Below are 18,454 nucleotides of genomic sequence, written 5' to 3'. Positions count from 1 at the left end.
GAACATGCAAACACCACAAGGACTGCAGTAGAGTCGAAGCAAGAACCCAGGAGATGCCAGGCACCAGCGCTACTCACTGTGCCACTATGGTGCCCATCACACACACACACACACACACCAGTTCTAGCCCACTGTGTTCCCACCCCCCTGCTAACATTTTCTCTACTGATTGAGACCTTCGTTGTGTAAGGACATCTTCGTAATTAATGTCTTGGTTGTTGGACTTTCAAATAAAACACACAAAGCATGAGCATTTGGACTTTATTTCAGCTCCAGTGTTAAAACTGTAGCAGCATAATTACAATCACTGAACATTTCCATCTTTTATTTCAAAAATATTCTGCACTCTAGATGGCACTCTTTTTAAGAATAGAGTATTTTCCCCCTCTCATTGTGCGCAAGAAGCAGCAAATACATTACAAACATAAGCTCTGGGTTATAAAATTCATCAACAATACATTAAAAATGAAGGGTAAAAGTACAACGTTCAATGAAATCTTCAGGCTCATTACAATAAATCACTCCAAGTGTTAGAGTTCAAGGCTGTTGTCTTGTTTTGTTTCCCTAGCAATAGACAACCTGAGCTGAGTTTGTAAATTATGTTCCAAGGTCAAAACACATAGCACAAATGAGCCTTAATTAAAAAGTCAAAACCTGTTTTAAAAAGTCAGTTCTCATTATCAGTTGTTACAATTTCTTTAAAAAGAGTCTATAAAGTTTGTAATAGGGCCACATTTCTACCTGGATTTGCATCAACTATTTGAAAAGACAAGAGATCCAAAATAAGTTTACAATAGCATGGATCCATTAAGTGTTGTATTGTTATAATGCAAAAAAAAAAAGTGATATTAGACTGGCCATGAAAGAGTATATTGGGGGGGGGGGAAGAGAGAGAGAGAAAAAAAAAAAGCACCCTTCTGTGGCATTGGCAGTACTTAATGCCATTAAAATAAAATTTTTTAAAAATATATATATTTAAAAGGTCTTATTCTGGCTCATAGTGTGCGATAAAATCAGCCAGAACCAGGACTGGTTAATCCTTAATGCATCACACCCTGACAGTACCACAAACAAGGTGTCTACTGTTTTCTCGATGCCAAAGTGTAATAGTTGAGCTTCAGGCTATGGAAGGGCTGTCTAGCTTATATCTCAAGGCACTTTCTTCATTAGCCAGTATTCAGAAATATTCACCGAAACAGTACTGGGAATGACCAACGCCAGACATTTTTAGGGAAGATCATGAAGCAGAGACCCATTCACAGGCAAATACGGTTAAAGCAGAATTTACAGGTAAAGCGTAGGTGCTGGCTGGAGTCTATGTAATATCTTTTCTAAATGAGCAGTTCACAAAGTGTGTGGGCTTTTGCTCCCTGCTCTTAAAGCTACATGTTTGCATGAAGAAAGCACACAGTGTAAGGTATTTCTTTGGGATTTCAGAAGTCATGGGGGGGGGGGGGGGGGAGGGAAAAAAAAAAAAACCATTTGTTTTGGGTTAGATCACTGGTAATCTAAACTATGAGCAATGTTTGGAGAGCAGAAATTAAAAAAAGTACTTAATTAAACATTTGTTTGTTTGCTTTTAAGCTTGGTGGAATCTAGCAATACTTGAAGGAATGTGCAACTTCTGACCCAGAGCTGCAATGCTGGGAAGAGAGCAGCATCAGTGAGGAAGGCATGTGATCAGGACTGGACTGGACAATACACACAATAGCTGCAACTGCTTCTGTCTAAAGAGGAAAGGGCACCACTGCTGCCAACATTAAGCATTGGCTCAGGGGCTATCTTTGTCACATTCCTGGTCTTTTCCAAGTCATTGGTCCAACCAGATGGGCCAGATGAAAGACTGGCTACGAAAGACTGAGAAGCTCACCATCGTATTGTGTTCGGAACTAGGCGCAGCACCTGTGGAATGGCTTGAAAGACTGACTACCTATAAAACCCATCAAGGGCACATTCTCTAAATCAGCTCAAAACCAAAGGAGAAACTGACTCCTAATTCGTACATAAAATCTGTTGAAGCGTCATCACACTCTCTCTCCGCAGCGACAAAGATGAAACATGTCTGAGTAAAATTAAACCAGACTATGTCTTGCATCTCCACTTTGGTGTGGGCATAAAATAGTCAACGTTCCTTAGACATCACAGCTGCTCCTAAAGCGAGTGTCCCAAAAAAAAAAAAAAAAAAAAAAAAAAAAGACTGCTGTGCAAAGGCAACTTTAAACTCTTCACAGTGACATCTTCTCATTGTGCGTGATTTCAAAATGTACAAATATCAAATGGGACCAGGCAAGGTTAGAATAGCAGCAGCTGTCTCATACACACCCCTGGGTGTACCACTGCCTGAGCACACCAACAGGTCAGCTAAGGGACAGTGCAGAAAGAGGCACTGGTCATGAAATATCTTCCTCACCCCTTGTCCCATCATAGCTGCTTACTAAAGTCAGTGCCATTAGACAGCAACAAACACCATTCTGAGACACGTTTGCTTAAATTTAACACTTGGGGACACATGAGCTGCACCTAGTCAAGAGGTGGACTGTGACCTTGTGATCCCACACCAGGAACTTTTCTTCTTGCTGACTACATCTAGGCTCCTGCCTGCACCTCACTTACCTTACAAACAGTTGTCCCTGTCAATTAGCCTTGCAGCATCACTTTGACTCCATTACCACAATCAATTGTAACATTAAACATAATGAAATAAAACAAGGGCAAAAAAAAAGATTAAATACCTCATGGTAAAACAGACTATCATTTCAAATGTAAAACTAGACAAAAATATTCTGTTCCAGCAAAACACAAGTGTAAATGTGTTCACTTTTAGTGAATCTTAATTGTAAGCAGAGAACTGAAAGAACAATGAAGTTATGGCTACGGATATGCCGTTTTAAGAGATTGAAGAACTACGCTCCGAGTGTCCACTTGTCAAATCTGACAGAAGTGCGAAATGCACCGAAAAAAGCCACTCTAAAAGCAAGTCCAAGTTACTTGCGATGTTCTGTAAGACTCATGAATGTGTTTGACACATTTAGACACTACTGAAACATAATTCAAAGATGAGAAACGCCCCTTCTGAGACACGGAAATGGATAAAAAAAAATAAAATTTCCTACTTCTGTAAATCTCCAAACTAAAAAAAAATGCAGTGTTCAATATACTAGGATATTGGTTTTTTTTCCCATCCCACTGTATATGCTGTGTTGTGTTCCAACAGAGCTTTTAATTAAATGGCCCCAAGGAAGCCATCCTTTGAATCAAATGATTTAAAGAACATTTAACCAAACTGATTCTTCACAGTGATGCAACAAATTTTTGCTAATTTTTTTTTCCAAATTCAGAACAGAAAAATGTTGCTGGTGAAAGTAAAATAATTGTGAAACTTAACAGAATAAATTAGTACTGAATAAAGTTATTCTAAATTAAACTGAAAGCTAAGAATCATAGTGCACATTGATTGTAATCAGTGATTTACTTTTTGTATTTTAAGTGATAAAATGGAGGGGGGGGCCATGCATTTACTTATCTTGCCATTATCGGTGTTCCTAAGTGCTTAAATAACACACTGTTTAATCTGTGCTATTCATTCAATAATCAGCTCAACAATAATTACTTACAATGCACAGCAGGATTCAAGAACCAAGACTGAAAACCCCTGTTGCAGGGTATATGGCAGTGAATAGTTTATCACCTTAGATTTGCAATTTGTCAGTGGTTATTATGGGGTAGCCATTTTCTCCCTTTCACTTGACATTGAGTGTTTCTATGCAGTGATTTCATCCTGTCATCTTCCAGCAAACCTTCCTAGAATACATACATGGTAACACAGAGGGAATGGCTTCGGAAGGATATGGGCAAGAGGAGTTTCCAGAAGATCGCCTTGGAGCTGCCAAATATCCAGTCAGAGGAAGACTCTTCACCTTCTTGCTCTTCCACCCTGCAATGGTTGTTCGCATAAGGGCAAAAGAATGGGAACCAACACACAACCTCCCGGTCGCCATGTGGCACCATTCCAACGTGTGGTACGCCAGGGCCTTCGAGGGCCTTAGGAGATGGCTGTACTATCACACCCGCTCACAACATCCCTCCTCAGATGCTTCCCACCCCGGGCTGTCGATCCTGCTGTTGCTTTGTCAAAAAGTACTTGAAGAACTCATAAACAGACCAGGCAATGGCAGTGGAGGGCATTTGGTAGATGACGCGAGCCTGCACACCCTTGAAGAAGGCAGGAAACCCACCCAGGCGATACACAGTCCTAATGGCATTGGCCATGCCTGACAGGTGGCCTCGGACACGCACGGAGCTGAGAGCAGTGTTCTCTTGTGTGTTTAGCAGCGTCTTGCAAACGTCGAGCGGCGTGGTGACTGCTGCCGACACAGCGCCCGCCACTGCGCCCGACAGGATATGGCTGGCCGGGTGGTAGCGGCGCTGTGGATTCAGTCGCTCCTGCGTCAGCTCGTAGGTGACGAAGTGTACGGCCTGGAAGGGCACGTTCATGGCCAACTGCGTGCTGTAACTGCGGTAGAAGGCAGGCAGGCCCTCGGTGCGCTGCACTGTGCGGACACAGTCCCAGAGGCCCCGGTAAGGGGAGTTGTACATCTGCATCCGCTGCTTCACAACTGCACACGGTAGATGGGAGAAAAATTGTGGAGGCAGATCAGTGTCTCATAACTGAGCTACACAATATCCAGACACACACATTGAACAGCATCAATTCTCAGTCCTGAGAGAAACTGGAAGCACATACAGCCTGTTTCCAATATAATTTATTAAATATACTTTCCTGGCCAGAAAAAAAAAAAAAAAAAATAATTCAGGAAAGTATTTTGAGAGCATTTTACATCGATTCTTTCGTCTCAATAACAGGACTATTATATTTTTACATATGTCCAGATAAAAATCTACTCATTTGACAGACTTGATTGTAAGTGCCAGTTATAGCTTAGAAAAGAAGCAATTTGTCAAGTCAAATGTAAATAGATTTTAATACAATATCTATAACACGGTTGGGTAATATTTTCAATAATTAATACGCACACACAGAATATTGATGACCAACTCAGTAATACATGAATGTTAATATTCTGAGGCTCTAGATGTTGAAATATTCATTCTACATAACTTATGATATTGAAAGGTGCTCAAATAGCTAATGTCATAAGTAATCATTGTATTCACTTTCTGAATTTCAGTTCATGTGGAGAGTAAAGAGTCAATACTGCACAATACAATGGGACATACAGAAGGAGCACTAGAAATCTGCTGCTTATTGGTCGAGGCCTTCTCACGCACTCTCACTACACAAGACAATAGAAGGGGGGGGGAATTACCTTCTGCAGGGTTCATGACAGCATCATGAAGCACCGTAGCCAAGCTGCCTGCCACTCCTAAAAGGAGGAAATTAGCCAGTCAGTGAGCAGTGGTGTAGCCTCAAAGCTTTTTAAAGTGCCAAGGATAAGACTGTGCTGGTGTTACAGAATGGTACTGGTCCAGTCTCATTCATTGATCAGAAAAGCACATATTTAGTCCAGGCCATCAGTTGTCTTGTACAGAAAAACCAGTAACAGTGCACTTAACTGCAAGCCTTTATTAATGCTTCGTACAGGTTCTCTCATCTAATAAGCAATCCAAGAGTGTAGGCTGCTAAAGAAGTCCTTGGAGTGAGGATGAGAGGGGTTATACCATTGGCCAAGTGACTGTTGCCCCCATTCTGGATGACATCGCTGAGGATGCGCTTGACCCTCTCGTAGCAGGCAAAGTAGAGCGCGTGGGCAGGACCGGCCCCCAGAACAGTGATGTTTAGGCCCCTGAGCGGCCGAAGGACACCCTCAGTGCGGATGATGCGGTGCAGACCCTCGTACACGCTGCGGTACTGCGCCTTGGGGTCTGGCTGAAGACTCTGCATACGTGTCTGTGGTGATGGAGAGACAGAACAAAAGGGAAGAGGCGGATGGAGCCACTAATCAAGACAGGCTGATTGGTGCTTTTAGAAATACTGTACGCATACATCATTCAAATTCTGAAAAGTCATTTCCGGTTCACATCTGAAGCAGAGAAGGGAAAAGCTGTCTCAGAGGCCTTTGTTCAATTTGATTTAACGGGGGGGGGGGGAGGAGAGAAAAGAGGGGGGAAGAAAAAAAAATAAGTGTCAAAGCCATTCCGTGTGAGTTCTTGCATCTCTGAGCCAGCAGGACTCTCTGAAGGAAATGAAAATGATATTTTATTGTTAGAGAAAAGGAAGGAAACAAACAATATGCTGGAGAAGATAGAAAGGGTCTGTCTCTGGTACTCCCCTATGTGCTGACCAAAATAAAAAACATTCTTTGTGCGTCAAGAATAGTTTGGCATGGCACAACATAACAACGGCCTCATCCAAACCCCCACCCCGTGCCCACACCCCATGCCTGAGAAAGACACCAGAAATGGGGAGAGATGTTGGCTGCACGGAGCTCTGAAGTTCAAGGTATGATGGAGTCCTTTGTGGGACAACATTATTTTACTTCATGTCTTAATAGCAAAAATTGAATCCTTTTTAACGGGAGACAATGAACAAAGCAAAATTGCACAATTTTGCAATTGGGGGGGGGGGGGAAGTGTCCCACCATTCTAGTTGTATGATGGGGTGAAATGTGTGAGAAAAAGCCACAAACACTGAATGCCTTGTCACCGTACAAAGGCAGCAAAAGCAACCTTTCGGTCACTTGTTTCCCATGAATGAATTCTTCCTGCCCAAAAAAAAAAAAAAAAAACGCACAACAACCCACAATGGTAGGAGACTGCAGTTACATTTCCTGCCACACATCTTCAAAAGGCCAGCATCTTACGACACAAAGAGGAGTGACAAACAGCAGTTATTCTGTATGACGCTTTGTTATTGTGTAAACAGTCTTGGCTGTGATCTCCCACATTCAGAACGCGCAGCCCAGTAATTTCATGTGCTTAGCAGCTTTGCTTTGCATAAGCCACATGTTGGAGGGGTGGGGTGCATGGGCATTTCTCCTTCAAGTGGTGAAATTAGGTGTACGGTATAACAAAGTGTTCCAGTGCTACCGAATACACTCAAAGGATAAGAACGGCACATCCCACCCATCTGGAAATCCTTCCCGAGCCTCTCTTCCGAGGCAACCCGTTACCCACTACATTACATGGCACCTGCACCCTACCGTACACCTCCACCCAAGTCAGGTTATGTACCTGGCTTGTACCAGCTGTACCATTACCCACAATGACAGCACACAGACGTGAGGAAGAGGGGCAACCCAAAGTGTCACTGTTGCCCTTGAGCCACAGAAGTCAGGGTGTGTTATTCAGGAACGCTCCACCTATTTTCCACAAGCAACGTTGACATTTTGTTTCCTCTTTATTCAGATTTCTTGACCCATTCTTTTTTCTATTTTTAAAAGACTATTTTAAATCTGTTTGGACCATGGATGACTAGAACTATGGTGGAGGGGCTGGCAAAAGCAAAGTGTATGCAGATTAACTGAAAAATAGAGTACTCACTTTGCTGGCTTAACAATGGGTGCTTTAAATATTAAGACACGTAAACTAATTTACCCATCTATACAGGAAGAGCCTAAACTGAGAGATAAGTATCTTGCTCAGGGGGAGTACAGAATACAGAAGGAGGTAGGATTTGAACCCATGTCCTTCCAGTGCTGGGCAAATCTCTTATCACTACACTACACACTGACCCTTTTTGTTTTTTTTTTTAAATCTCATCAAGGTCCTTACAAAAAGGAATTTGTGAGAAGTGGTAACTAACCTCCATCGTTACAGGACAGCTGGACTTCATGTCATGATGATGATCACCTTGAGTACTAGGTCAACGCAATGCTGTCAGGTGATACAGAGTACCGATCCAAGACAACACCGTAGATGCTTAAGAGCACTGAACAGGATATGGGGTAGGCGGCTCCTCCTCCTCACCACAAACTTGGCTTTGAGGGAGAAGAGCGACAGCATGTAATCCATGTCAGGGACTTCCTTGTGCCTCTGGAACAACATGGCCTCCACATCCCTACACACCTATGCTGGAGCACCCCCCCCACCACATGTTTGTTCCAGTTCCTCACTATAACTTCATCTAGGAGAAAGTGTATGCAGAGGAAGGCTTGGCTCACAGCAGCGTACTGTTAGTCTGGCACGCAATGTGCTCAGTGATCGTAGCACACTGTACAAAACACCCAGAAGCAGCTAAATGTAACAATACCGCAAATTAAAATGCCAAATTAGCGCAGGAAAAACAAAAGCGATAAATGCTTAAATAAATTAACATATCATGAGGAGGAATAATTCTCCCAGGACATAAAAGCCCGTTTGTCTGCGATGTTTCCTTGCAGCAGATCTTGATTTTCCACCAGGAAATACATTCCTAATGGGCTTACAGCATACTATGACAGAGAAAGGCAGATTTACCAGATAGAGGGGGGGGGGGGGGGGGGGGGGGAAGGAGAGGAAAGAAAGGGCATAACAGAAATGCCAGTGCATCGCTACGTAAGGAGTAAATTCAGAGTGCTTCGCAACCAGAACACGAATCCAATCAGTGAGCCTCTGTCCAGGTTTTTACACCAGCAAGCTGCAGCCACTTGGACATATCAACAGGCATCGGTGTGTGACGCACCGCAGGTCACGTGGGCCGCAGACTGACAGACGTCACAGGACAGACGCTCTGGCATAATAACAGAGTACAAGGCAGTCAAGGGCTTAAGGCCATGGATGACTTGTAACCAGGTTTTCCTAGAGAAAAACTCTTGTTAAATACATCCAACTGTATTTTTCAAAAAAAAAAAAAAAAAAGGGGGGGGGGGGGGGGGAAGAAGACTTCCTCTGGATAAAAGCACTGATTTGACAATGAGCGTGGAGCACATGGTGGCGTGACCGGTGTGCCACGACACACTAATCAGCCCCAAGAGGGAGCGGCTGGACAAGCCCACCCTGTGTGTGCGCGCAACAGGCCGATTCCTTCACGGTCCCGCAAGAAGCTGCGCGAGAGCGCCGGGGCCTGGTGATAACAGGAGGCCGGCGACAGCGCCTCTGCTCGATCCCTTGCTCACACAACAGCAAGGGAATCCTTATGGCGGAACCATGGTGGCTTTAAATGGTTTTACCTCTACCGGAACTGCGCCGACCGCTATCTCTTCATCCATGGTATGCCGTACGTACACGAGCCACCGATCTTGGTAGCTTCAAGCGGTAACGTAAATAACGCTAAGCTCTTGACAAACAACTCCCAGGATCTCACCGTCTTAAAAACAGCTGCTTCAAGTGTCCACCTGTAAAGTTCAAGCCCCATCATTTGCTCAACAACTAAATAAAACAGAGCTGATGTAAAAATGAACTACCCCGTGTTACCATCTCCCCCCCATTCAGGCTCTTCCATAATTGCCTAATGGCTGCTGAATCATCTCTCCGGCTGCCAGCGAATCATTCAGCGCTTCAAAATGGGAGTAATGAGGATGCTTTTCAGTCGCCTCCAAAAGGCACACGTAGCAGCCTTGTTTGTCCTCCTTCCCTGCCAAAATGCCACTTCTCACATCTGCAGAACAAAGAAGGAATTTATACCAAGCTGGGAAACAACACTGGGCATCTTCATGATGCATTTCGTTATTCCTTAAATATTTTACTCACATGCAGCACGAACGCCGGTGTCCTCCCCGCGTGCTGCGCGTAGATTGCCGCGCCAGTTGGAGGGAACGCGGCTGCCGTGTTTGGAGACGAGCCCGCCCGACATACGGGGACGCGCCCCAGAATTTGAACGCTGTTCCATTTTGATTAGAGCAGAAGCCGAGTTCAGCTCAGACCTCTCAGAAACACCGGGCAAAGTTCTCCAGAAAGCATCTGAACGACAGACCTCACGGGAGACGCTGTCTGCCCAAGATCGACTGCTACGAGCAAGTTGCACAACCAATCTGGTGTAGGGGTTATCGCACTACATAGATCACAGATTAAAATTCCCATTTCACAACTACATACTTTGTTTTTAAACGCAAGAGGGAAAGGTGTCGAATTTGGCTATACAATTACATCTTTTGCCATGTTATGACATTTTATAGTCCTCCTTCACGATTATATTACTGCACCCTATTGAAAAGACATCTACATTTATTAATTCTACAGATGCTTTTCCTCAAAGCAACGAGGAACTCAAAAAAAGAAAATCTCCATTACAAATGTTGATAAAAGCACAGGGCACCTGACTGAACACAGTAAAACACTCCTTTGTACAGCGTTTTTCCTCTCTCATTAACTCCGATGACCCCAGATTGCTGGCGGTGGAAGTTCCCACAAAACTGAATTTGAGGGAAGGCGAAAGACTTGAGAAATTTAGACAGTTTGCACAGACACAGGCCATGCATCCAGCTGTTAACATTCGTGCAATTCTCACAAGATCCAACAAATTTCAAAGGACCTCCAACTTTGGATAGGCAACTGTTTCTGAAAGGCACGAAAAGTGATGAGAACAATCATCGGCATTACCTGTCGACGTAAAGCATCCGTACAAGAAACTTTAAAAATATTGTTCGGTTTAGAGCTCAGGTTACTGTCTGGAAAGAAATTTACATGATAATTAAGGACCCAGGCTTCGTAATAGAAAGTGCCCGTTTCGAGTCCCAGGAGAACCCCGCTGTTCAATAACCACAAAGTTGACCACCAAAGCACCTGCGGTTTTTTTTTTTTTTTTTTAAAACAGGGAAATAATTCAAAAGTAGAATTTCTGCGTAAGCACATCGACGTAAGTGACTAAATCGGGTGTAAATAAGATTGGTAAAACACTCGTCCACTGGCGAGCATAGCCGTAAACACTGAGAAACCTAAAATTAAATTTATCCATGTCCGATAACTTCACCATTAGACAGTCGCCGAAGGGAGCCGTACCTGCAGGCGCATGGCGTCCGTTACAGTTTTAAATGTTCTGGAACAGGGCCTTAAAGCAAGTCTGCAGCACGGTGAGCAACTACGGTCCTCCCGTTACCTTCCTGCGCGGGGATGTCGGCAGTCGGGTTGAACGCAACACACCGAAGAGGAACAGGCTCCCTCGCGAGACATCTACCGAGCAAATAAACACGGGGCTTTGTGCACAGCGCTGAGATTCCTATTCCAGTGAAACGCGGACAACCATTAAGCGAAGCCTTGCACCGTGGGCCCGCTTAGTGTGCACGCACACACACACAAACGCACGCACACTGACCCGTTCTAGGAATCGCCGCCATTAAAATGAACTGTGCCAAAGGACTGAGCGTGCAGCATTTGGCAGGGCCAGAGGAGGAAGGGACCACAATGGCATGATCAGCCCAGCTCTGGCACGAGCACAGGTCATTTCATTGTAACAGATTTACCGCAACGAAAAACTGAGGCACCGGGTCCCTCCGTTTCGGCACGCACGTCTGCCGACGTTACACAATTAAAGAAATTCCTGCTCCGTTTCCCCTTCACATCTATACACGGTATTTCTAGAAAGCAGAAGTCCCCCATGTAACTTCAGGATCTCAGGAGAATGTTATAAAGGAATTTAAGATACAAGAATGGTCAAGGATAGCCAAACTTGGGAAATCACCAAAAAAAAAAAACTTGCAGGAAAAATCCAAGTTGCAAGAATTAATTGGACAATTCCTTAATTTTATTTCAACAAAAAAAGAGAAACTGGCAGCCATGGGGTTCTTGAATGAGTTCGTGACTAAACAGCGGACAAGTGGTCCTTCAGAGGCCCCCTCAGGAGACTGTATAGGGAAGCATGAGGTCACACTTTTGAGTACAGGACATAAATATCCCGAGAATGCACGATATACCGGTCTAACGGAAGCGCGCTATGGATCACGATCGACTTCATCCTTTAACGAACCTGCACAATGTCAACCAGTAGGCTCTTAGACAAGGAGTACATGTTAAATCGGTGAAATGCAATTTAAAATGTTTTTTTTTTTGGTCCGGTTTATGAATTCTGGAGCAGATTACAAGGTGAATTCTCCAGGTGGCGGGGGGGGGGCAGAAGTAAGGGAAACATGGCACTTGTCACCAAGACTGGAGATGTAGGCGACACTCTTTATGTACACACATTTATTCATTTAGCCGACACTTCCTCGAAAGCAAACTTACTATGTTAAGGTACTTACAGTTATTTATCCGTTTATACAGCAGGGTAATTTTACTGGAGCAGTTTAGGCCAAGAAGTACTACAGATGGAAGTAAGGCTTGAACCTGTGACCTTTGGCTTTGGGTCCAAAGGCTGCGGCTGGAAACACTACGCTCTAAGAGTGAAATGAACACAAACTTGTGTGGCAGTTACACGTTCGTTAAACTTGTCAAAGTGGCCCAGGACAGTGAAGGTCCCGGTCAGGACAGCTTCATAGAGGGACACAGGAAAAGAGAGGTATTAAACGAAGAGAAATGCAGGATTACACAGGAAGAGTGACACACACAGCCAGGGAACAGGGCGGGGGGGGGGGGGGGGGGGGGGGGGAGATGCCTGCCTGGGCACTCACTATGGGCGAACTTTCGCAAATATGCGGCGCAGCACAAAAGTCACACGCGCCCAGAACGAAGTCAAGTACAAAAAAAAGCCGCGTTACACGTGCAGAGGGGGGCGCGAGCGCTCTGTCGCGTGCTGCCGTGGTGGACAGCCGTTCAAGTCAGGCTCCGCTCGAGTCGCGGCGGAAAACCGCTGTCCGTTTCGCGGTTTCGAGACACACGCGCGCGGCACGCGTGTGGGCTGCTCACTGTGAAAGCGCGTGGAAGCTGGGGGCAGGCGGGCAGGCAGACAGGCAGGCATTGGGGGGGGAGCCGTGGCGTGGGGAGGCGCTTCACGGACTCGCGATCGTGGTCACCTTGACGGAGTCCACCGGGTACATCACCGTGTGCTCCAGGATCCCCGCCACCGCGCCCGCCGTCATGTGCGTCCACAGGGAAGCCGTGGGAGGCAAACTCTCGTACAGGTCCGCTTCCAGGGACTCCTCCGCTCGGCTCTCGCTGCTCTCCGACATCTCGAAAGGTGCTACAAGCGGCTCCGTCCGCAGCTCCATACGGCAGAAGCTCAGCTCAGGCGTGTTGATAACTCTCCAACTGAAGCAGCGGCAGAGAACGACCACACCATCATCTCTGCGTTTGCAACGTCGCGCTGACGTCACATCACGTAACAGAGGGCCGCCAGGGCCAATGAAAAAACGAAACTCGGAAAATAAGGCGGGGCGTATAAATAAAATTATCCAATTGAAGGTGAATTTACGAGGGCCTCGGTCTTGTAATAAGTGCACACTACGCGTCAATCAACAAGTGCTACGTTCCGGTGCTGGCGCGCCGGCTTTGGCTCATGCGGCTGACTGGCGTGGAGGCGGCGTGTCGTGTGTTGTAGTCTAAGTCTGGAAATGGCAAACTTGTACTTATTTAATAAAAAAAATACATACAGGCCCAAGCAAGAACTGGGGCGATACAAACAACGCAGCTAATCCAGTCTCTACACTGTGGATGCAGTGCTTTGCAATGTACAGTAAATAAACAGAAATCAATGTAAAGAATGAAAACAATAGAAAAAACATACACGGAATAATCATGTTCTGACATTCACCGACACGGATTATACATTGAATTAATTACCAATCAAAAAAGATGAATTAACTACCTTTCTATGCGTTTTTTTTCTTTTTTTTCCATCACAACGTGTAGGGTGCTGGTACACAGGGATAGAGAGGTGTACGATTTGGTGGATAGCATTCATACTACTTTTTTTTGTGTTGTCCTTACAAAACTGTGAGCGACTCTTATTTGTATCATATTCTCAAAGCTATTATATTTATTCTTAACGTCAGTGATTCTTGCTGTGTGGAAAATAACTCTGTGGCAGTGAAGGCTGTGAAGACGTTGACTGGACTTGTCCTTAGAGGTACTTGAGCAAAAAATTAACCTGAATTGCTTCAGTAAAAATATTGAACTCTAAATGAGCATTCTAGTGTTAAACCACGTGTCCTTCAGAAAGATACAAGCCAGAGGCATAGCGAGTGACTCAGGTTGATCCTCAGCTTCAAGGATAAAAATGCATCCTATTATCCATCACTCCTAATTATTGCACCTTGTTCCTTTCTTTATTAACAATGAAGTTCTTCTTGTGTGTAGATATGCTGAGGGGTTTAAGGATTCATTGGTGTAGCACGGTAAGGGGGGGCGCGTTGATGCAGCAGGTTTGGCCAGGGCCTGCTCTCTGGTGGGTCTGGGGTTCGAGTACTGCTTGGGGTGCCTTGTGATGGACTGACGTCCCATCCTGGGTGTGTTCCCCCTCCAGCCCTGCGCCCTGTATTGCCAGGTTAGGCTCCGGCTCACTGCGACCCTACTTGGGACAAGCGGCTTCAGTCAGCGTGCGCGTGTGGTGTAGCGCACCCTTAACTGCAGAAGCAGTTATTTAAAAAAGATGGATTAGTATATGACACCACTGACTGCATGGCAACATAAAGTAATAGGCAGAAAGCAAATATCACTAATACACCACATTCTGTGAAGAAAATCCATCACATAAATTCAAAAAATTGGAAACTGTGTTCATTGCTTTTACTTCAATACAATGTTTGTGAACAAATCATCCATTTTCATTGTTAAATGCAATCAGTGAAGGCTTTGTTTGAATTTAAGTATAAATCTCTTAGAAATAAGTAGCTGCAGTTGCCACGATGTTAAGTTAGTGTGTAAAAGTTACACTTGCCACCTCTCTGCTGCACAAAGGTAGTTTGCAAAGCTACCCAAAGTATAAACTTATTGTCACATTAATTCAATGAAGCTTAATTATTATAAGTCTGGTTCAACCCCGTGGCACGGTGTTGCATGAATATAGACAGCACACAAGTGTAGCTCATAGTGATTTCTTGCGTTTTTTTTCCTCTGATACAATGATACAAGTTCTAAGAATCATGGGGACGTACAGCATGCACCCTGCTTTAAGAATAGATTGTAAATGCAGTTTCACTGCACATTTATTGAGGTTTCTTCTACATGAGTGCGGCGAGCTGTTTTCACAAAGGAGAGGGATATTTCAAGTAATGATCATTTAAACGTTCTCCAGGCAGACGTTGTCAGCATGAAATTTAACAGTATTAATCTTTTCAAAATAACATCTGTTCCATTCATGTAATATACATTTTTGAGAGAACTTTCTAATTAAACTATTGAACAGAAGGGTGACTGGTGTAATCAAAGAGGTAAATGCCGGTCGGGGGGGGGATTCATATTGCAGGGTGCGTCTGTAGATTAGTTGGGTTGGGGCCCTCTATCACAAAACATGCACTCACTGCTGGTCATTATCACACAGATGGTAGTCAAGGAAAAACAAGATTTTAACTACATCCCCTACCAGTCGCAGCTTTATCGTTTGGACCAGGGGTGTAATGGGGGTGTAACAACAATATTAGCAGGGGTTATACACAAGTATCGCAGTGACAAAATGGTCTTGCTTGAACACTTCCTCAACTGCTGCTGTTTTAATATGTTCCCTAGCGTAGCTTTCCTAATGATCTTCTCACAATGATTCAGCCTGAATATAACAGACCATCTGCTGTCACATATCACAAGCCATTGAATTCATACTTGCTAGTGTGGTATGGTTCTGATAGAGCTGGGGGGAGGCTCTTTGCTCAGAATCACCCAAAACTCTTCCTCTGGTTTCTTACCCGACTTACGGAAGACAATTCAGCCACAGCTGTTGAGATGTCTACAATTAAATACCAAATGCCACTCTTCAGTACAACTACTGGAAAAATAATCTTCGGTTTAATTTCTTTTATGCGTCTGGCATTTACGGGAGGAGATCCATAACGCAAGGAACTTTAGAGACAAGACCATGATGAAAGATGCAGGCATTACTAATGGGCATGTGTGATTCAACACCCCATGCTGGGAAGCATGGAGATTCCCTCTTTAAACGCTTGAAACAAGGTTGGGTTCAGACATCAGAGTGTAATGGAGTATGGAGGAATTGAGCCACGCATTCCATGGACAAGATGGCTTCGGCCTCACGCTGGGCTCAGCTGCTCAGATCTTCCTCTAGCAGTCATGTGAATTGCAGTCATATGCACTCGCCTAGGGCGCACATGGGCATTTATCGCCACACACTAATCAGATGTCAAGCTGTCTGAGGGGAGGAGTTAAACGGGTGAAAGATACCCCAGCAGCGTATTATCTTTCAAAGGGGAGATGTACTCCTTGTCAGTGGGGGGGGGGTAAACTGGTTTCCACACCTTATTCGTATTGCTCCATTCAAGAAACTGAGAAAACACTAAAAGTAAAAAAACCACCTGAAAACATAATCCTGCAGCATGTGAGCTCTGGGGAACTTCTAAGTATATTGACGGTATTTTTATTTCCTGAGATGCCCACAAAGATATCTAAGAATGGTTGTTGGCATACAGCTGTTTTTTAACATTCTTTTCACAGTCTTTGTGAATAATTTACTATCCCCTTCTATTATTCACTGCAACTTTATGCAGACCAGAAGTTTGCATTTCACTTGGAGATGGCTCTGAACTCACCTCTATCAAGCTTTTCCAGGGAACAGCGCAGGTGATGGTCTCCATACATGCGCATATATGCACTATTATATAACAACAGAATTACGTAATATATTCTTTAAGTTTCATTCGATGGGATGCATAAACCTGAGAATACTATAATCCCTGCAAAATATACTGTATTTTATAGGGGTAGTTTAAAAATGTAGATTTTTTTCTCCCCAATTTGTGATGAACAAACAAAAAAAAAAAGTATTTCTGCCTCACTCTCCCTAAGCAGTGAGCTGAAAGTTGAACCCCCTCCCAATACCTACCCCTCATACTCTGACTGAGCAACCATAATGCCGCAGTTTTGTTAAGTCCTTCTAACTACTAGCCAGCATTCCCAACATTCCTTGCGTTGTGGGTACTCCGCCTGCCCTTGAAAACTGGACAGAGATAACCTGAATTGCCCCAGGGAAGAGGCTGAAAACACAAGGGGAGAAACCGAGAGCTGAAACAGAATGGCATTCATGCGATCATTTTGCTGTAACTGTGGTCGAAATTCTGTTATAACGGAGAGTCTTATGGCGTACGATATCACAAGCCCTTTTTTTTTTTTTTTTTAAAAGCGTGACGGTAACTGGCAGCAGGGTAGGGTGTTGGTGAGAGCTGCTGCCTTCCACTTGAAGGAACAAGGCTTGACTCCAACTTCCTACTGTAGCAGCCAAGTCACCATGTTATATAAATGGCTAAATGATTCTATGTGGCTTAACATTGTAAGGCAGTTGGGGGGGGGGGGGGGGAAGCATCAGCAAAATCAATGCAAGTCCTCTTACTGAAGGCCAAATGTTCCACAGCTGACCCTTCTGTCTGTGCCTTTGAGTCTCCTCACTGCAATCCCAGCTGGGAGATGTCACATGCAGCTGTGTGACCCTCCTCATGGGGGACGTAACAGACCTGAAGGATTCTCCACACAAAACAGCTTTTAAAACATGACTCTCATCCCAGTGAGAAACCTATTAAACAGAAGAGCACACAATCCATTATAAAGACAAACGAATGGATGCCGACAAGACCAATATCTGTAAAGACTGGCAGAACTAATTTATTGTGGACTTCATTTATCATATTTGAACAGGTCAGTCCATTTTACTTATTTAAAGGTTAGTAGAAATTCATTATTTCAGTTTTTAGTTGCTTTCAATTGCTCCTAGGAACCAGTGTCATTAAGCTGGTTCTTAAACCTCATGTGTGAAGAAGTTATGACTGAAACTGGTCCTTTTTCACTTGGGGACCATATTCTTGTATCCTATTATGCAGAGTGAGTGATAGGATAGGATTTTTTTTTTTAATGCTTTGATTAAGCTGACGTTAAATAAATATAAGCAAAATTCTAGTATTAGGTAAAAGAAGGTAAAAACATTCGTTTACAGGCCACAGCGAGAAGACAATGTAAAAATCATGCTAGAGCGCCACCTGACGGAAGGAAGTTGCCGTCGTCTGATAGAGCACTGTGAATACAAGCATTGTTTAGGTACTCTGGTCATGTAACCACAGCTTCAAGAACACTGAAGCCTTCATAGCGGTGGGACTCGTTTAAAAAGTCACAAATATTTAAGTGTTTTCAGACTATGAAGAATAAGAACACGGAAAAGTTTGGTTATTCTCTTTCCCTGAAATAAGCACATCTGAGTGTGAAGATGCAGTCATTGTCAATTTTTTGTTTTTTTTTTCCAATATTGCATATTTTGCAGCCAAAACTATAATGCATAGTTCATAGTTGGGGGTTTCCACTAAGTTGACAGGGCGACAGTTATACATGGTTTTATACACTACTTGTCACCCAAGGAATTAAAGTGCGAAGAGAGGAGCCGGCTGTGGGGGTCTGTTCTGGTGACAGCGGAATCGTCTCGACCGATGTTTGTTTCCAGTGTGCAGTGGGTAATCTAATTCTCTGCACACCAATGAGCTCACTGCTCCACTGAGCCACC

General features: G+C 44.2%; 1 protein-coding gene across 1 annotated transcript; it reads right to left on the bottom strand.

Annotated features, from left to right (window-relative positions):
- Window positions 1–2,887: 2,887 nt before the first annotated feature.
- slc25a37 (solute carrier family 25 member 37) lies at window positions 2,888–13,097 on the bottom strand. Its single transcript, XM_018743998.2, has 4 exons — window positions 12,822–13,097; window positions 5,680–5,908; window positions 5,328–5,384; window positions 2,888–4,616 (listed from the first exon to the last, which is right to left on the bottom strand). Exons 1-4 carry the CDS (start codon window positions 13,014–13,016, stop codon window positions 4,087–4,089), a joined length of 1,011 nt encoding a protein of 336 aa, XP_018599514.1. The 5' UTR covers window positions 13,017–13,097; the 3' UTR covers window positions 2,888–4,086.
- Between the last annotated feature and the right edge of the window lie 5,357 nt (window positions 13,098–18,454).

The sequence above is a fragment of the Scleropages formosus genome, chromosome 12 (genome assembly GCF_900964775.1).
Source record: "Scleropages formosus chromosome 12, fSclFor1.1, whole genome shotgun sequence".
Lineage (NCBI taxonomy): Eukaryota > Metazoa > Chordata > Actinopteri > Osteoglossiformes > Osteoglossidae > Scleropages > Scleropages formosus.
Note: the sequence above shows the minus strand (reverse complement) of the source record. Positions and strands in the feature narration are given on the sequence as shown.